The sequence below is a fragment of the Plutella xylostella genome, chromosome 5 (assembly GCF_932276165.1).
Source record: "Plutella xylostella chromosome 5, ilPluXylo3.1, whole genome shotgun sequence".
Taxonomy (NCBI): Eukaryota; Metazoa; Arthropoda; class Insecta; order Lepidoptera; family Plutellidae; genus Plutella; species Plutella xylostella.
In genome coordinates this window covers 4,481,938-4,503,748 of record NC_063985.1, presented here as the reverse complement: position 1 = coordinate 4,503,748, position 21,811 = coordinate 4,481,938, and the positions used below count along the sequence as shown (strand labels likewise).

Sequence of the window (21,811 nt, the reverse complement as noted above, 5' to 3'; positions counted from 1 at the left end):
GATATTAAAAACAATTTATTTCGTAAAAACGTGGCTAACGAATATAACCCAATAAGTGGTCGTCAGACATTTAATTTCCTCCGAGAAGATGTCGATTTCTTGCGAAAGTATTTAAAAAATAAATATTATCATATACCTAAGTATTTAAATTACTTAGAAGAGTTTTCAATAACAGTAAAGCTTTCAAAACTTGCCGCTTAATAAATAAGGCAGTGTGGAGGAGTAATGAATATAATGGTTAAGCATATAGGTTAATGTTGCCAAAAACCATTAACAACAATTACAGAACGGTGTTCGTAATGTGTTTATACCTAAAAATTATCAGCAACAACCCCTGACTCTTTTGTTACTACAAGCTCAACCATTTTGTGGATATTTATATATTAGGAGGCCGGTGAGTGGTTTAATCCTTTTTTTATAATTCTGGAGAGTGGAATGTGGAATATAATCTACACTTTTCCTGAGATTTATGCGGCAAAACACTTTTATTCGGAATATACAAAACTGAGTAAAAAAATAGTAGGTTACCTTCTAAGTAATTAATTAATTATTTACAAAAATCATTCCAAAACACAACGAGCCTACGAAACCGCTACGCGCGTGTCCGTAGCACCGTAGCCCGTAGCGCGTAGCACAGCCGCGTAGCGTTCTCGTAGCCAGTGCCGACGTCGCTGTGAGCCCGGGTGCCGGTGAGATGGCGCGCGCGAGACGGCCCGCGAACTTCGCGCGAATCCACCGCACAATCTCACATGCCTAATAAATTTTATTACCACCTCGGGAACTCACAATTTTATACGCGCTCTTCACATGTCACTGTGGTGTTGAATTTCGTTTAGCTAGTTTTCAATTTAGATCATGGTTTACTTTCTTTAGATAAAATTTTATGGTACTTATTTACTTAATAGTTAAGTATAATGAAAACTAATGACGTTAATTATAGTTTTAGTATTCGGTAATAGAGTAAAGATAGATTTTTAGTCAATATGTTATCGTGGTGGTTGTTACGGCAGTTACTTTGGATAGCGGCGCTTTTTATTATAAGAGGTAAGTACAAGTAAGAGTGTGATTAAGATTAAAATAAATTATAAGTCGTTATTTAGATTAAGATAAGTAACAGCTCGCTAACAGACAGACAAACAAACCGATGACTTTCTTTAGGTAAGAGATCCTAAATTTAAATGAGGAAATATGTGAAACTTATTTTACATAATTTGATACACATTAATCATGAATCTATTCTTTGCAAGGGTGTCTCAAAGTTTCTACTCAATTTCATAATTTAAAAAACCCGTGAATCGCAATCTAGGCTTATCAAAACAGTCTGCTGAAATCGGAAAAGTAAGCAACCTTAAACACTTTCATTAACAACGACAAAATCGATTAATAAAGTCGACACCAGACCCAGGCGCTTTATTACATAAAACCTGATTTTGTAGGTATTTTGTGAGGTTTGAGCTCGAGGTATCAGCGGCAAAGGGGAGTGAAGATTGGACATGAAACACTCACACCACAATGTTACATAAATACTATATTCTATACGGTGTAACATAGTGGTGTTATTGTAATCCCATAGATTTTAATAGAGTTGGTGCCTTAGAACTTTTGTTCTACAAAAATCGCTCTTTTGGTTAATTGTAGGTATTTTGGGAACCTCCTGTATATATTTACCTACGTTATGTTAGCACATGTGGTAGATAGATACCAGACTTTTAATTGGGATTGAAACAATACTGGTGGAATGTGGTTTCAGCAATGCACCACTGCCTACCCCACAATTAGTACCTACTTACTACGTGTGCTTTACATATAAGTAAAATGAACTTTTAATTTTAAAATCTGCTATGTTTGCTCATATTTGTGGTGAACAATTTGTATGGAGCTGTTTCAGTTTAAGGTAAAATATAATTGAATGTGCTCACCTCTCCGCGTGTGTAGCCGACGAAGTGAACGTTCGTTTTATCTAATTACTTTTTCAGCAAACATGGCTGTTGTATAATTTATAGGTACCTCAATTTCAATTTTATGATTGTTTCTGGTTTTTTAAATAAATGTTATTGTTTGGTGCTGATGATTGATGATTTCATGACACTCTTCTTTGATAAACAATGTTCGTATTGTAGGGTAGACAGAGCTGTTTTGGTTATTGCAGGCCAGTGTGCTACTTTTATTTATGATATATTTTTAACTTTCTAAGTTTTTGAGCTTACGTTTCTTGAAAGCTTATCCCATATCTGACAATTTTGAGTTGAAAGTGTCGGCCATTCCGACTTCCTCGTTGCTCATCGTTGTCGACCAACCGAAGAACCCTTGTCATTGTCTGTCAGTTTACATATTCCATTATTCTTCTCTCTGAAATATTAATGGTGTCAAAAACAGCAAAAACGTGAGCTGATAATGTCATGGGTTGGGAAGTAGGTAGGTACTGATATTTTAAATAAGTAGAGTCAATTCAGTAATGATCTATATCAGATAAATGGCACTTATATTGAAAATTTAACTGTAAATTGTACAAAGTTCAATGTCTAATGAATATCGGGATTCTATGTATATTCTTTACTCTACCTTTTTGAAACCAGCGAGCCTTTTTCTCGAATCAATCTCGAACCAGATTTTATTGAATTTAAATATATATGTGATAGTAAATTATGAGTTAACAGTACTCATGATGATTAGGGAAGTTCTACATTTCGCTACGTAATTTTGCAATTAATAGGTGACTGTGCAAGCGAGGATTAGTGGGACTTAATTCTAATTAATTGAATAGCTTCATAGATTGAACTATCATACCCAATACGACATATAATAAGAGTTGTTTCTTCAATGATTTCAAAAGGAAGTGGGCCTGTCCTTACTTACGCTAGTAATACTCGTATATAAGTCAATGTGTTTCTTGCAAATCAATGTAAAGTAAAGAAAATTGTTCATTTATTTCAACCGTAGATAATCTTGGCATCTACAAGAAAGCACTCACCTCCGCTTGACACAAAGGGTATAACTTAACATAATAACTTGGAAAGTGCCGAAGCATCGTGGAAAGCTTGTTATTAATAATTCTTCGAGAACTTTCCTTCTTTCAATAAGATGGCAACCTTTGCATCGCTGTAACCGACTTTTTAAATTAATAAAAAACATTGGTCATGGACATTTTGTTGTGAGGTAGTTTTCCTTTGTCATGTTTTTATCTGATGGCGAGTGAGTTTTTTAGGTTAAATCAACAACAAATAACTATATAAGTATAATATTTCAAACTTAGACACGATAATTATATTTTATACACATTATTATTATACAGAGTGCGTAAATGACAACTTGTGAATGGACTGTCGACGGCACTGAACTAAACTAAAAATGATTGTAAAACTTTAGAGAAGTAAAATTTCAGGCATACTTATAAATAAGTATGTTTCTTAAAGGAAAGTTGATTAGTATAACAATTGTCTAGTTTAGGTTACCTCTGGAACTCATCATAGTCATCATAATCCATATTTATAAAGAACATTTAAAGTGCTTCTAAAAGATTGATCGCAAAAATTTGTGGATATCCGTACAAGTTAAGTTGATTTGATTGATTGCCCTTATACAAAACTTTGTACTCTTCGGTGCAGAGATTGGAATACAGATGAGGTTTTATTGTTAGGTTTTCGATCAGTTTCACCTAAAAAAAAATTAGGACCTTATATTTTTCCGTCGTGAATTGATCTTTCCTTTTGCCGTACCTATCAAAAGTAACAATATTTCTAGCAGGCATGAAGGGAATATGATGGCACACCTGTCAAGAAGAAAGTGATTGTCTCAATGCCGGGACAAATGGGCATGACTCGGAAAACGTAGCTCGAAGATTTATTGGAATGTATTCCTTATTATTTTGCAAATTTATGTCGCATTACTTCTGAAGATATGCTGAAATTATATTTGATACGTAGGAAAATACTTCAGATTGAACCGTTCATGATGAAAGATAGTTTTTTCCAGATAGATAAAAATTAGCTTTCTGTCACAAAGTATAAGTTACGAGTAAAGTTTAATCGGGATTTGTTTTGTTTTATTAGTGTTTTTGTTTATCTGTAATAGTTAATTAAAAACTCACATTTATATAAGTATAAGAAGAATAATCATATTTGATGATATAAATTATTTTTCTGCCAAACTAGCTAAAGTGAAAGAAAGAATAACTGAAACTAGTCTATGGAAGGAAGGTCTAAGGGTTCGGCTTACTACTGCGGGGGCTGCTCCACGGCGCTGCCTCGCTCCACCACCACGCAGCGGTCGTAGCCGCTCACTGACGACATGCGGTGCTGGAAGATAAAGCACATGGGTTTACTACTATGTTACTCGTAATACCATAAAACAGCTTAGCACGTATCTTCTGTCTGCAGGTGTGGTATGCTGTGACGAAGAGTACCGGTTGATCAGACACCTGATGCAGAAGTACGATGCGTCCGTGAGACCGGTGGAGAACTCCTCCACCCCGCTCCTGGTCACCTTCGGGGTCTCCCTGCATCACATCATCGACGTGGTAAGATTCTATTTTATATAGAATAGAGGTATAGGTGTTATGTATTTTTATAGGAATGGTAGTTCCTGTACCTGGCTAACTCGAATGTATTTATTTAATGGATACACAACACAGGGCAATACAATAATATCACGTTACAGCTTTGTTCTAGTATTAGCACCAACCTTATTATGTGTATACTGAATTAGTACACAATAAAGTAATGATAAATTAATTGAACTAAATAATAATAGTTCATGATACAATGTAAAATATAAATTAGAATTGGGAATAAAGGAATTTATTTATGAATTTAAAACTTTTGGTTATACGATTTAAGGTCTCAATTCTGTTCTTAAGTTTGGACCTTTCCATCTCGCTTTCCCTGGTCCACTGCGGGTTGGTAGGTTTACATAATGATTATTATTCGAAAGTACTTTGGGGGTTCATAGTTTTTAATGGAGAAAATACTAGTTTCAGGATAATTTGTATTGTCCGTAAAATACACAAATTTAAATTATTTCCGAAGGTGTGGCGAAGGGTAAGCTGCATGTAGTGACATTTTAGAAGACATCATGAAGTCAAAACAAAGTAACAATTCAATACATTTTGCATCCGAAAATAGTTGTCAAAATAAGTTGGCGATAGGGGGACTGGTGTTATGATTGATTGCGGCGTGACACCGATGTCGTTAGTAAACCTACTGGACCTTCGATCTGGGTGTGATGCACACAAATATTCTCTTTCGGTTTTTTTTCTGATTTTATGATATAAGTATGTATATTATTATGTACCTACCTACTTGTTTTATCGATTAAATAGACTAAGGGCTGATTTTTCAATAGTCAGATACAAGTTATCTGAGGAATAATTGTCGCTGTCGCACAAACGCTGTCGCATCTGAATGTTTGTGTTAGACAGTGACAGCAACATTTTTTTCCCCAGATAACATTTATCCGACCATTGAAAAATCAGCCCAAATACGGCAACACTTAAAATTGATGTACGAGTACAAGCGCCAACTCCAGTAGTTAATGTCATTAGTGACTCTTGCTTTTAGATTCACCAAAATCAAGAAATGCTTACAAATAGCCTGTGAAACGAAGTTAAACCCAAACAGGTTTGTTTAGATGTGTCTCTACATCTAAATAGGTTATACAGAGTTGGATGTTATCAGTGATTTTGCCATTTTCAGGACAATGTACTTGAGAACTAAGCAACTTTCAGTAATTCATAAAGTCGTAAAAAACTGCTGTTCCATTTAAAATTAGATAATTTCTGTAGGGTACAAATTTAATTTGTTTTTTTTTTCAATATCGAGGTTGGTCCCTTAACGAAAGGCTCAGCACGTTGGGTACATTGCCGTGGTAACAAACTTCACTGATGAAATTTCACCCTGCACAGAATAGATGTATACAGGCCGCCGAGCCATGGCCCGTGGCTGAGGGGTCACTGTACCTTACGAAAAATACTGTTTCGGTACTCTACTGTTGTAACCAACTCTACCTCACTGTAGGGAGATGAGATGTAACCTTTTGCATGGCAGTCGTCGTTCGTTCGTTTATTGTCAAGGTAGAATAACCCTCCAGGCGTGGCTGGGAAATCACTAATATCCGCCGCGCCTTATTTAATCACGTCCCATTTCAGGCCGCTTGATGTGATAAACAACACTACGCAAATATGTATTCAGAATTCCATACACGAGTTGTGTACATAGGTTGATTACGTAAATATTGGTTTACGTATTTTGTAGAATGTCAACAGCATAGTTTCAATTGTAATAAAATCGTCAGTATTAGGTTTCTTTGAGGGGAAGTTTATCTACCCATCTGAAAAGCTACACAAAAGTGAGTTGTAATGTTTATGTTTTCTATAATTGCCTTTTAGCTTCTAACCTTCACTTACAAAAAAGTCGGGAAGGGGTAACAACGATAGACATCTTGTATCTAAGCATAAATAAGCAGGTTTTCATTATGCCGCTCGCTGGCCGTGACCTCCGCGTGCATTCATGTGTCAGCGTCGTTTGTGCAGTCCACACTGCCTGCATTAGCGCTATAACGGTGGTACAATGGTCTCGGACGCCTATAACGTGCGGTGGGGCTAGATATACTGTTTGTTCTTTCAAAGTTCTTAAAATGTGCCTTGTAAGGGTTAGCTGAGAATGTTCATCGAATATGCATATACTCGTAACATTAGCCGCTCCTCCCGAGGGTAATCTGAGGTTAAAGCATCAAATCTGAGTCAGAGCCATTTTACTGACATATACACACCACAATTATTGTGATTCTTCTTCATGTCACTGTTTCCTATTGATGTTGTTTTGTATTTGTGATGTGTATTCTTTCAGTAAATAAACGATGTGTCTATGTCTATGTCTAAATCTACTACCTAAGCCAACAAAAAAAAATACATATTTTAGTCAGCAATAAAGTAGTAAAACTAGTATTAAATTAAATAAGAGTAGTTATAACGACGCAACGCATGGATCCTGAATATCCTGATATTGCCAGTATAGCTTCAGACTGATAAGCCAATTAAAAGTTCCGATTCGGAGCACAGTCCGCGCAGTTCTGTAGCACGAATATTTCAATTTGTCAAGTAATTATTTTGTTGGGCTCGCGCCTGTCGTCACCTCATTTCGTCGCTTCCTGAAGTTGCCGGAAATAGCTCCCCCTTCCCCCGAACGAGAATACTAGGTGAATTTAAATTTTATACACTTAACTCTTCGTTTTGTGAAAGTTACCCCAATTTGCAAAGACAAGGGTCTGACGGTGGTGCAACAAAATTCTATTTTTTTTGGTTCAGATTTTGGATCCTAACGATTCTAATCGAGTTTATCGTTAAATTTGTGGTACCTAAATGAAGTGAAGATGAAATGAATCTCAGTATTAAATATTTTAAGATTTTAGTGGTGAATGTAGACAAAATTATGAACTACTACGTGCCTAGGTATGTGCAGATTTTTAATTTATCCAAAGATGGCGTCTGCTCATTATGAGCCTACGAATCACCGATTCAGCCGCACAATAGATGTATGGGAGGCACAATGGAATTGCACTATGTGAATGTTGGCCACATATTAATGAAACTGTCCCCATTCATTAACCTTTTGTATTCTTTCACCACATTCACTGAAGGTTCTATCTCCACAACGCAGCTATTGGAACCGTTTTTTAGGGTTCCGTAGCCAAAATGGCAAAAACGGAACCCTTATAGTTTCGTCATGTCCGTCTGTCCGTCTGTCCGTCTGTCACAGCCGATTTACTCGGAAACTATAAGTACTACAGTGATGAAATTTGATGGGAATATGTGTTGTATGAACCGCTACAAAAATATGACACTAAATAGTAAAAAAAAGAATTGGGGGTGGGGCCCCCCATACATGTAACTGAGGGATGAAATTTTTTTTTTCGATGTACATACCCGTGTGGGGTATCAATGGAAAGGTCTTTTAAAATGATATAAAGTTTTCTAAAAAACATTTTTCTTAAAGTGAACGGTTTTTGAGATATCAGCTCTCAAAGTCGTAAAAAGTATGTCCCCCCCCCTCTATTTTTATAACTACGGGGTATAAAATTCTAAAAAAAATAGAGGTGATGCATGCTAATTAACTCTTTCAACGATTTTTGGTTTGATCAAAGTATCTCTTATAGTTTTTGAGATAGGTTGATTTAACTGTAATTTTGGTTAAGTTATATTTGCTGCTACGGAACCCTTTGTGCGCGAGCCCGACTCGCACTTGGCCGGTTTTTTTAAACTTATCTAACTAAATAAATTTACTAAACCAACCCACGTGAGCCCAACTCAAAAACAGAGTACAAACTTTATTGTAAAAAAATCATTTCACTATGTATTTGAGTAACCAAGTCAAAATAAAGAAATAATTATTGACTATGTTGCAAAGTACAATTAAATAAACTTTGTTACGCTGCCAAAATGTAAAGAGAATTTGCCTTTAAATTAAAATAATGTTAACTTCTATTCAATATTACTTATTGAGAGCGATTTAAACTTTACCCTTTACTTTGAATCTAATGAAATTTAGGTTGTTTTCACGGTGGCTAGCTCCTAATTCCTTAGAAGAGTCTCAAATTGTCTGGTAATTAAGAGTAGAGGTACGTATACACCTAAATACTTCAGCAATTCAAGGTAGATATTAAAGGCAGGCTAGTAAGTATACAACTTTAAAACATTGTTTATTAATTTTATGAATATATATGGCATCTCAGTACTTAATTACTTATTTTAGAACTTCATCGACACATTTCCCCAAACAATTATTTCAACAACAACCTTATTTTGCCCACCATATACTTACATATGTACAAGGGAGTAAATTCAATAAAATTAATCTAAAAATACATGAAAAATTCGATGCAGAGGATCATAATTAAATAATTATATTTATGCCAGCGTAAATTTTATGGTAGGTACCAAAGGGAAAATAAAAATATATATTAAAAGGTACATTCGAGGTACCTAACCGTTTACACAAGGTTGAGGCATATAATTTGACCTTAACGTTTTTATTTTACGATTGTAATAAAGATTCATCATATTGAATTAGGTTAAACGGCTGTTTTAACCCCCAACTGAAAATTGTGTACTGGTAGGTATAGCTGTTGTATCTGTTTGTGGATCTTAAAAAATAAATGTAAAATTTAAAAAAAAATTATGCAACCTAACTATGTACTCGTAGTACCCAATCGATTCGAATAACTATAACGTTTGTAAGCATTTTTAGTTTTCCAAAGTTACTTCTTGAACTGTTTTTAAATTATAATAATACCTGTGTTATAAATATTAACTATAGGTAACTTTATCGTTAAAAATTGTTGGAAACATGGTGATGTTATATTTAATTTCTGTCAGTTAACTTGTTTAGATTCTCGTCCCGCGTTCCCGCGAACGTGATTTAAAAAAATATGAATTATTCAATTTCGCAGGTCCGCCGCGGGCGAGGCGTTTGATAGTACGCCGTGGAGCCTAACGAATTCATTAAATAAACAAACCATTTTTTGGTGAACATATGTGATAGAAATTAGTGATAGATAGAAAATATGGGTACTTACACTACTCAAAAACGAATAAGTAAGTAAGTAGGTATGTTTGAAGTTTTTATGATGATAAACGACCAAAAAATCAGCAATACTACAATAGTTTTTTTTAAAGTTTAATGTAGGTTGATTCCCTATAGGGTTGATAAGGGTGCTATGTGGTCAACACAGTCATGTTCTAAAAAAATTCTTTAGGTAAAGGACTTGACATGGCCCTCCTTCCGGCTCGACAAGTAATAAATGATAGCCCTCAGGGGTAAGCGGAGAATGTGAATCCATTCGATTCGATCCTATCCTACCCTTTTCGCTTATTCGACATCTAGCGAACATCTGACATTATGTGCACGGTTTCACGGAAGTAAATATTTTATTTGCGGAGTGCATGTGCGTTGTGCGACCGACGTAAACATGTCAGTGGACTAGGAAAGTTTTCCCTCCGGTTTAACGATACTAGGAAGCATATCCATACATTTGAAGGGATAAGGATCCGTTTTTTACCTGAGTAAATCTGACGCCTGAACTTTAGTCCTACTCAACGACAACTAAGCCAATCACAGCACAGCATTCCATATAAGTACTCAATTCCTAATTATCTGACTATATTATGAATAGAACAACGCGGACTTGAGTGATAGTAAGTGTAAAAGTGATAGGTAATCTTGGCATCAATGTTAGCAATAACGCATGGCTTAGAAAATACAGCTACAAAGCTACATACATGGATACACATACATAGGTGTTATAGATCTGACAAAATAATTTACAAACATTTTTTTCTAATACCTGCAGGAACTCAAGAACTGCTGAACCGATTTCGAACATTGTTTCAGGAGGAGAAAGACCAGCTGCTCACGACGAACTGCTGGATCACGCAGGTGTGGACGGACCACCACCTGCGCTGGAACGCCAGCGACTTCGACGGCATCAACGTCATCCGGATGCCCTACGAGCGGGTCTGGAAACCGGACATCATCCTGTATAATAAGTGAGTAATGTTTTCGTATGGGTAGGTGCTTATTCATATTGAACTCGGGCCGTTCGTAGTTTGTAGATAAACTTACGACATGATATAAAAGTATTCACATCTGTTCTGAGATTACTTAATAATTTTTTTTAAGAAGCCATATTTTTGTCCCACTCCTTTACTTAATTTAGTTTATAAAATTGTTTAATTTTCCATCAGAAATACCTAAGTACTTACAGGAAAACCTCTGTTATTTTATAGTTCAGTTCAGTATTTTTAAATAAGCTGACCTATTATTGTTAATCACATCTACCAAATAGTAATTTCTGAATGAAAATCATCGTTATTGTTGCGTCGAAATACATTTGTGGTCTTGGTGACGCTACCGCCCCCGTAATTTTAATATGAACAAGCACTATAGTTCACTTAAAATTCATCAGTGGTCTTATTGTTTATCAAGGGTGATCAGTCGTGGCGTAGTGTTCTTCCAATGTAGAACACTGTACTTTATCTTATACAATGTTTATTGTTTATGCCGCTGACTAGCTGCGTACCTCCGTGTATGAGTGAAATTTATACCTTCTAACTTACCAATACCTACGTAATTATGTCTATAGTGTTAGATTAGATGTTACAAATTTGTGCTAATAAATCAGATATTCAAGAAGGCTGTTCCAATTAATCCTTTGTCTTAGGTGCCGATAAATCGTGCCGTTCCCTCAGATAATGGATTAACATTAGTTAGGGAGGTGCGGTATTTGATTCACACTAAGGTATTTGATTTCAAAACAAAACCTTCCCAGTGATTACACGTGTATGCTCCTACTACACAAGTATACAAAGACCTTAATCGCTTACACCTTGCGCTGATGACGTATTTAGTAGGGTAGGATGACTAATTAATATTCTGTAGCAGGTACATTTTCCAGTCTTATGTTAGTCCTACTCCTAACCATTGAATATAAATTGTATGAACCCGTGTCTGCGTTGTTCGATGGTCCTAAGCCCCAGTTTCATCATACTCGGTTATATCATAACCATGGACTATTTGCTGTCTTTTGACACATTAATCCATTGTTATGATCTGAAACTGGGAAGTGCCAATATTGCCATAGTCGGTTAGAGCATAACCAGGGATTATTGCTTGACTTTTGACACATCTGTCAAGATTTGTATATGGGGATGACGTATAATTAATCAACCTTTCCCTGGTTACGATCTAACCGACTATGGAGAAATTGGAGCTAAGTGTTTTAACAATGTAACAGTAGGCCTATTGCAACTTTTTGGACCTGTCAAAGAATAGAAGACAATGTGATTGTTATCTTGTATTAGGGTATGATGGTACTGACATGTTTTATATAGAAAACAAAGTCCCTAAATAAAAATAGATAAAAAAAAACTATTTTAAATCTGGATCTCACATACAAAATAAAATATCTCGGAGAGATATAAAATAAAACAGAAAATAAGAATTAAATTAAATTACATCTTGACCTTACCCGGCGATCTCTTTTTACTGATAAGATTTCTTTTCCTCCGTATAAGATTTGTCGCAATCCGCTGCCGCGCCCTCCCCGAGTCAATCTATTCTTAGAGGAGCTTTTAATCAGACCATTACCCAACTTGTGGGCCCTGATTGCCTCAAGAATCTGCTGAAATTGCTGAAACCTCAGCACTCGGGGCCCCGTTTTCCGTAAATCTGTGGATTTGCCGAGCCCATTGCACTCTGTCGTCTGACCCCATCCACCCAAGTATTAGGCTAAGGCTGCGGCCACACGTGTACGGCATCCTTGTCGTTTACTTGGAAACATTGATGGATCGTTTAGGCTCGTTTTTACGTCAATTTATGTGTAGATTTCGTATCGAGATGGATGAGTGGGTTTAAAGGATGGAAGTTAATTTATCGATATTTATTCAATTTAAATTTTCCAAATGCAATACTAATTGTTACTATTTATATTCTAAATAAAGCATAGTTCAGCATATAAACATTCATCATCATCATCATCAGCCTATGTCAACCCACTGCAGGGTATAGGCCTCCTCCATGTTATGCCAAGTCCCACGGTCCTGTGCTACACTCATCCAGTTTGGTCCAGTCACTCTCCTAATGTCATCGGACAATGTAATACATTGTCCGATGTATTACATTGTATATACAGAGATCCGGCTACCAACATAGTATGTTGGTAGCCGGATCTCTGCCGGAGATTATTAGTACCCTCTGCCCCGCCGGAACCGTGACCGCTACCGGAGTCCGGGATAGCGGGGCTGCCGGGACCTGAGGGCCGTGGTTTTTTGGGACTTTTCATGGGGGGAATTTTAGCCATAAAACGCCACGCTGGCCAGACGGCTTGGCGAGTTTTCCTGTCACGTTAGCCTATCATACCTGAAGCGCTAGGGAGTCGTGTATGATAGTTACCAGGAGGGACCACGTGGAGGTGTGAGCTCGGAATAGGATTTGATAGCAATATGGCTTGCACCTTATCACTATCAACTCCCTTTCCCCTCCCCATAGGTTCATGAAGAAGAATTATAATTTTGGGATAATTAACGTCCTAATTTAAAACAATTGACTGCTGGGATACGTCCTAACAACACGGCGCGGCAGACTTTAGAAAGCGGTTTCGAAGAGGTTGTTATCTTATTTATTTATTTATTTATAAAATATGGAACGCCAGCAGTTTACACAACACAAAATACAAAGATAAATTAATAGGTAACAATTTCGTTGCGAAAACCATTTATAGGCGTACACATCCTTTTTAAAGAAATTATCTTAAAAACAACAGAATATTAAAGATGGAAATAAACAATATAACAAACATTAAAATAATTTGTAGCAAAACAAATTGAAGGAAAAAATATAACTATTATAGCAATTATTTCTGGCATATTTTTTTCTTAAAGATATTAAAGGAGTTGTGAAAGATGTCAATGTTTAATTTATTATTATACATGTTATAAAGATCACATAACCTATTGATTGGAGAGTGGGATCCAACATTCGTGCGAGCTTGGGGTCCACTGAGAAGATTCTTTATGGGATATCTTGGAAGGTGATATGGGATTGGGAAAGAGATAGATGCAAGAATATCAGGACAGTCTAATAAATTATTTAAAGTTTTATAAAGAAATATTAAGTCATGCGTTTCACGTCTATTTCGTAAAGAAGTCATTTTAAAGTATTTTAGTCGGTGCTCATAAGGAGATCTGTGGGAAATATTACGGGCTATAAAGGCAAGATGGCGAGTGAAAGATCTCTGTATGCTTTCGATTCGTTGTGAATGTATTGTGTAGGAGGAGTTATCTTTCTTGAATCAAAATAAAAATTCAAGAAAATTTAGTTCAGTCAGTCCGTTCATTTTATTACGAACTCTGATAGTACTCAAGTAGGTACTGTGTAAGGTCTATTACTAGATAAGGTAAGGTGTACTATTTAGAGGCTACCTTCTACCTATTTTACTATTTACGAAAAGGGTTACGGTGAAACTTTAAATCTCTCAATCAAGTCTATTGTAGGTGAAGTCGTAGACAAATTTAACCGACTTAGACAAACGTTGTCAGTCTTTTCCACCTAGCGCAAAAAATAACAAAAATTTAGGAAATAATGATATTATGATTTTCAACCATATTGTAGGTAAAATTGGGGAAATTCTGAATGTAATTACAAAGACAAGGGGCCCTATTGTGCTGTCACGTCTGAATACCCCGGGGGCTATTCTATTACGCTCGCCTTCCTTGAACGGAGTAAACACAAACATTTTGAGTTCAGAGACTAAAAAGTTTTACGTATAATCCATCCTACTTATGCTTTGTTTTATGAACATGATAGGTAGATAGAGTATGGGTACGGTGTTGGAAATGGGTAGGGTTATAGTACAAAAAGAATACAATAGGATTTATAAAATAAATAAGTACCTACGTATGTATTAAAAAATAGTAAGTTTTATAAAAAAGAATAACAAAAAACGTCCGTCCGTAAACGCCCTATGTTTTAAGACAAGGAAATTAATAGGAACAGCTGACAAAATATATACAAGTTAATGTATTTTTTTCGATTAAATACCAATTGTTGGTTATTTTCCGAAATTAAAATGTTTCTTGTTTACTATCTTATCTTTTATATTCCCAAAATTTTATGAAAATCACCATTTAGTGAAAAGATTCAAGTATTTAATATTGAATTAGATTATAACAAGTAAGTACAGTATGCCTTATATCTATCGAAGGACTACATGTGAGACAAGGTACATCAATATTTCAGTAGATTTAAGTACCTAAACGGTAAAGTTTAGTACGGTTCAGGAACTATTAGTAGCATATAACCGTAAAAACTTTGCTTATGCTTGCTTCTTGAGTCTTCTTAACGAGTCGGTGACAAACGCTAGCTCTACCATAAAACTTATCACGTGAGAACTTGTTGACCACACCGATCACACGGCTATACCTACGCCGCTATCCCAAGCTAGGCAGAGTCTAAAATGTTGGTGTCGGGCAGCTGATATATTTTTACGGTCTTATTCATAAAAAGTTACGGGAGACCTATATGCCTGCTATAAGCAAATGTCAAAAAAACTTTATTCATAAACGATCAATAGCGCTAAAGAACTCTCCAACTGATTCGTAAAACCTTGATATGCTAAAGTTGGCTGGACCCTACTATACTCACAGCTGATGCGAGAGGTCACTGAACCGTTGTTGATAATGTCGCTACCGAATCTGTTGAAGTGTTCGAGCTGCAATATTGTTATATGTGAAGTGCTTGCATTTGTGCAAAATAAAATAGATGTCATGGATGAAGAAAGTCTTTTGCGTGTGTGTTCTAGTGCTTTCTCGGTTGATGAGATAGGCAAAGCGAAGACGTTGCTGTTCGAGTCAGTGTCTAAGCGGAAGACCCTCCGGAAAAGAACGGGAAAAAACCTGCGTGACCTGGACGACATCCTCACCCTGATAAAAGAGACAAAGCCTGAAGAATTACCGGTATTTGTGGCACGAGATCTACATAGATTGCCACCGGTGACCTTTGACCATGTAGACGTCACAAGATTGCTGAAGGATATCGTGCTCATTCAGAAAGAACTTAGGGAAATCCAGGAGGTGTATGCCTCGGACTCCCAATATGCGACCGTTGAACAGTTTGAAGCCCTAAAATTTGAATTGGAAACATTAAAAAAGTCTATGTCTCCCAATAATAAACCTTACGTTAATGTACGCAGAGGAGCTTATTGTCTGCAGGATAGTTATGATGACTACAATAGCGGCCCGATGGGTTTGTTGCTGTCTCCTACCCTCAGAAATGATGACGAATTGAAGAAAACGCCTATAGCATCTCCCTCTAACACCACCGCCGCCCCGGATAAACAAGTATCGCCCTCTTTGTCGTACGCAAAAGTTGCAATGAATCATAATCTTACTTCAACTGCCAAAACGTCGAGCGCCAAGACCGATCGTATATTATCAACACCCCGATGCGCACCCGCCCAAGTTAAGATAACAGATGCTATCCGACCAAATAAAGAAGGTGACACTGGAGAGTGGACGCAGGTGATAAGACGTAAACAAACAAAGCAAACGCGTTTTATTGGTAGAAAGGGTAAAGCGCCCGTTAATGAGAACTCTAAGTTCAAGGCAGCAGAGGCTAAAATGCCACTATACATCTATAATGTTTCGACAGAGACGACAGAAAAACATATCGCGGAATACATACTTAATAAAACGAATGTAAAAGTATGGCCGGTGAAAGTTCCATCTAAAGAACCAAAAAGTTCTGATTCGTATAAAATATTTATACCAAAACACAAATTAGAACAGTTTGAGAATGATGACTTGTGGCCTTATGGTATATACTTCCGGCGATATATTGTATTTAGACAAGGAACTGAAGTCCCGGATAATTCTTTAACAAAAAATGCATAGTACAACTTCAAATAAATGCAATCTCGTCAGCTTCAACTGTAAGTCTGTTTTGAGAGCTACGGACTATGTGAAGGAATTATGTAAAATGAACGACATAATTGCACTACAGGAGACATGGCTTATGCCGCACGACCTCGAGTATCTCAGTTCCATCGAGCCAGAGTTCGCGGCGACGGGATCCTCCGCGGTGGACACGGCGGCGGGCGTCGTGCGCGGCCGGCCCTACGGAGGGGTGGCGCTGCTGTGGCGAAAAGGTGCCTTTGATAACGTGTGTATCGTTAAATGCAAAAATACGCGAATAGTGGCAATAAATTGCAAAGTGAATGGCCTTTCTGTGCTTGTGTTTTCTGTGTATATGCCAACCGACTCAATAAAAAACCTACCGGAATTCACTGAGTGCTTAGCAGAAATTAGTGCTATTATTGACGACCTGAAGGTAGAAAATGTAGTTATTTTAGGTGACTTTAATTCCCACCCTGGTGAGTTGTTCTGTAATGAGCTTTTGAATTTTTGTTCAGAACAGAAATGGATTTGTGCGGATTTTGAATATCTGGGCTTAGACTCGGGCACATATACTTTTATTAGTGACGCCCATGGCTGTACTCGTTGGCTAGACCACTGCGTTACTAGCACTGTAGCGTACAAATCTATTTCTAGTGTTGAGGTGAAATATGATGTTTCTTGGTCGGATCATTTCCCTTTGCAAATTACTTGTGATTTCTCAATACTATCACCACGTAGTAATGTAAACAATATGTTGCATAACTCTGTACTGTGGGGCGAGCGGGATAAGTCACAAATTGATGAGTATCATAGTATCTGTCATTCAGAATTAAGATCAATTGATTTTCCACCTGAGATGAGCATGTGTTGTGGTAAAATGTGTAAAAATACGGAGCATATGAAAATCATTGATCGAATGTACAATAATATTGTTACTGTTATGCAGAAAGCCGCACTTCACTGTAGTAAGATTAGGAGCTGTAGTCGTAAGAAGTATGTCATTGGCTGGAACAAACATGTATCGGAGGCGCATAGGGAGGCTCGGCTGGCCTTTCAGACCTGGCAGCTGTATGGCCAACCTTCCACTGGGTACATACATGACTACATGAAAAACACCAAAAAGGTCTTTAAGAACAAGTTGAAGTGGTGTCAAGACAATGAGAATCAGATAAAGATGGATATCATTGCAACGAGTCATGATAATTAAAGATTTTAGTAAATTTTGGAAACAGACTGACAGACTGAGTCCCAGGATGAGCCTTCCTGTAACTGTAGATGGTGTTTCTGATGGTACAGATATTGCTAACCTATTCAAAAGTAATTTTATTGTTTCTCCTGTACAATCTGTAAATAACTTGACTCAACTTGGCGATCACCCCCGTGATGTGTCTGCTGATACACCTCATATACAGTATACTGTGAAGGATGTGACATCTGCAATCCATTGTATGAAACGAGGTAAATCTCCAGGACATGACGGGCTGAGCGTCGAACATTTGAAATATGCAGGTGTACACCTGCCCAGAGTACTCACGCTTTTGTTTAATTTTATAATTGGACACTCTTATCTGCCTAGGGATCTGATGAAAACTATTGTTGTGCCAGTGGTGAAGAACAGAACAGGTGACTTGAGTGACAGTAACAACTACAGACCAATTTCGCTAGCCACTGTAATAGCCAAAGTGTTGGACAGTTTGCTTAATAAACACTTGGACAAATGCTTGCGTCTGCACAGCGGGCAGTTCGGTTTCCGCGCAGGGCTGTCGACTGAGAGCGCCATTATGTGTCTTAAGCAAACTGTTCAATACTACACTAGTAGAAAGACACCGGTCTATGCGTGCTTTTTAGACCTTTCAAAGGCTTTCGATAGGGTGTCCTATAATATTCTTTGGGATAAGCTTGCGAAAGAAATGCCACTGGAGTTGGTTTCAGTTTTTCGCTACTGGTATGACAATCAAGTTAACACAGTTAGATGGTCTAATTCCAGCAGTGGCGAGTATAGGTTGGGCTGTGGGGTAAGACAGGGGGGTTTGTCTTCCCCTAAATTGTTTAACCTGTACATGAATGATCTGATAGGTGAGCTCAGCAGCACCAAAGTTGGATGCTCAATAGATGGCGTTATGATCAATAACATAAGCTATGCAGATGACATGGTGCTGCTGAGCCCATCGATCAACGGTCTCACGAGGCTTCTGGCAGTCTGCGAGTCGTATGCGGAAACACACGGACTTAGGTACAATACTAAAAAAAGTGAACTGTTAGTCTTTCAGGCTCCAAATATAAAAAAGAGACTGGTTCCTTCAGTCTACTTAGGAGGAGTAGAGTTAAACAGAGTCACCGAGTTCAAGTACCTGGGTCACGTGGTCACGGAGACGCTCGTAGACGACCTGGACATGGAGCGGGAGCGCAGGGCGCTGGCGGTCAGGTGCAACATGCTGGCTCGCCGGTTTGCACGCTGTACTCGACAAGTCAAGCTGACCTTATTCCGAGCGTACTGTCAGTCCTTCTACACGTGCAGCCTGTGGGTCAACTACACGCGCCGGGCCTACAGCGCGCTGCGCGTCCAGTACAATAACGCACTGAGGATCGTGTTGGGGCTGCCGAGATTCTGCTCCGCATCAGGTATGTTCGCTGAAGCCAGAGTGGATGACTTCTTTGCCGTCATGCGAAAGCGAGCAGCTTCCTTGCTATCGCGTACGCGGAGCAGCTCGAATGCTATCCTCAGTGTGTTGGCGGATAGGATGGATAGTCCAATTGTGAGGCATTGCGTAGGTGTACACATTATCCGAAATAAGAAATGAATATATAAATTTATAAATTCTATTTATTAATTCAATTTATTAATTCGATTTATTAATTCAATTTTTTTAATTCAATTTATTATTTCATTTTATTCAATCCAATTTAATTTACATTTATAATGACATTTAAGTATATTTATTTATTATTTCGGATCTAATCTAATCTAATCTAATTTAATTTAATTTAATTTTTGCATGTACCTGCCTATGATATTAATATTTTGACTAACAATTTTCGACATGTTTTACTAATTCACTATGGATGTTATATCTGAAAATAAATGTTTAATAAATAATAATAAATAATAAATATACACCTTCCGTAAACCTCCTATTGTACAAAAACATGGCGGCCGGTCAACAGCTGTTCTGTTTTATTGACGATTTGACATTTGTTGTGAGTTAATATTTGCTGAAAATAAGTTGCCATGGTAACGTAAAAATTTAATTATTTTTTTTGTTGGTTTTGGCTTGGCCACTGCGCCTTTAAGCCAACGTAAACTTTTTTAAGTGCCGCGCCGTGGCTAACATAGATAATAGAGATTGATAAATGAATGAAAGTTTTCGCTATTTTTGTTTATGGTTTCGTCAGACCGGCAACTTAATAGGGTAAATGTCAAAATGTTTTGTCTGTGAAATCTATTAGCATCACTATAGTTATTGAAGGTTTACGGAACGATTATGAATAGAGATTTTTATGAAACCTCAAATAGGCTTAAAGTGTTCCGTAGCTATTGAGCTCAGTAAACCTACTTTAAGGTTTTTTTATGAATAAGACCGTTACAATATACCGACAAATATCTGTCTTTAAAAAAATAACTACCCGGCCGGGGATCGAACGCGGGACCTTCGGTATAGCAGTCACTAACCACTACACCATTGCGCCCGTAGTGCCGACCCCAACTACCGCTCCGCCGTGATCAACACGAACGTGATCGTGAAGAGCAGCGGCGAGGTGACGTGGCTGAGCCACGGCATCTACGTGTCCGTGTGCGACATCAACGTGGAGCAGTTCCCCTTCGACATCCAGCTGTGCACCATGAAGTGGGCCTCGTGGACCTACGACGGGTTTCAGGTGAGGGTAGTCTAAAATCTAGCCTATATTCTGTTATTTTCTCACATACTACGCGCGCGTCGACGCATCGTTCTATTGGCGGGACAATCGACTGTATAGTGCCACAAACTTATCTGTTCTGGTGACAGCTCACGTAAATGTGTAATATTTCTTCATTCTATAAGATTTTAAGTTTGCCAGTAGTGGTAATTCGCTCTTGTGGTTTCAATAAACCCATCTAATCTACATCAATATATAATTCATTAGTAAATAATGAGATATGTATCAATTTAGTTCGCTCTCACCGGAACAGATAAGTTTGTGGCGCTGTAATGATGAACCGTTCAGAATCTGTCAATTAAATATCACAGATTAAAAAACAGACTTTAATTATTGAAGGCAAGCATCTCAAGGGTTAAATAGAACAGATAAACACGAATAAAACATATTTTCCTTTTAATAGAGATAATACCAATTAAAGACAATATTTTCAAGGGTTTCCCGTGGAAATTTAAGATTAAAATGAGCCTATAGCATTCATGGATAACGTTGCATAGATGAAAATTATATTTAGTGATACATACCTACATACATCATATATATAATATACTGTCTAGTTGGTCTCTGCATATAAAGGTGACGATCTTTCCAAGGTGCTATTTAGTTTGTGTTACCTACCTACTTCTCTGTTGTACAGGGGGTTCCAGAAAAAAACGTCGAGAGTCGTAATTACAAAAGGTTCAATAAGGAAAAGTTATCTACGATATCAATTAAGGAATAATTATCCTCTTTAAAATTTCCTTCTATCATATTTTAAATACCTGGGAAAAGTGTATTTTTTCATGAAAGAATTTCATTCTCTTCTTAAAATCAAAATTATGACCATAATGTTGGTACTATAACTAACTATTATACAAATTCTGTAAACCTTAATAGAAACAACTTAATTAATTCTCGCCTCTGAAATCACCTAAGTGTTAAGTAAACTTCAAACTTTGCACGCAGAGTATGAACTATGAATTTGTAGGTAAGTAAGTAAGTAACAGTGCACTAAGCAGGGTAGTAAAAAGTTGATTTGTAGTCACAATATAATATGAGTAACGACATAAGAGTAACACTTGCGATCCTGCTGTACCTAGCACCTATTCATGGATTTACATAATTATACGAAAAGCATTAAAATTAATCCAGCAGCAGTAGCTGGAGTGTTATAAAATTATATAGGAGGGGCAGTGATGTAGGTACTTACCTTATTTATTACACATACACAAGTAGAGATTTTATGCGTGAGTAAAAATATACCAACTGCGGGAGTGGAGTGAGGAGTATGTATCTATGAAATACCAACAGAGGCAAGACTCTAGTGGAGTATTTAATCCCGACATATCTGAGATTTTCAGCGATGTTTCCGGGACAGCCCTATTGCGATACCCACATGTATAAGTGACACATTTGAATGTATCATACCCCCGTGAACTCACTATTAACTACAAGATTTTGGACTGTAAATTATTA

At 37.2% G+C, this 21,811-nt stretch overlaps 1 protein-coding gene across 1 annotated transcript in view; it reads left to right on the top strand.

Moving 5' to 3' along the window:
* The first annotated feature begins 655 nt into the window (after positions 1-655).
* LOC105398303 (neuronal acetylcholine receptor subunit alpha-10) overlaps positions 656-21,811 on the top strand; it is a 49,874-nt gene continuing 28,718 nt past the window's right edge. The window contains exons 1-4 of the mRNA XM_048633281.1: positions 656-1,044; positions 4,377-4,516; positions 10,383-10,537; positions 20,134-20,317. Coding sequence (XP_048489238.1) covers positions 984-1,044; positions 4,377-4,516; positions 10,383-10,537; positions 20,134-20,317 — 540 coding nt within the window. The 5' untranslated portion in view covers positions 656-983. The remainder of the gene's footprint in view (positions 1,045-4,376; positions 4,517-10,382; positions 10,538-20,133; positions 20,318-21,811) is intronic.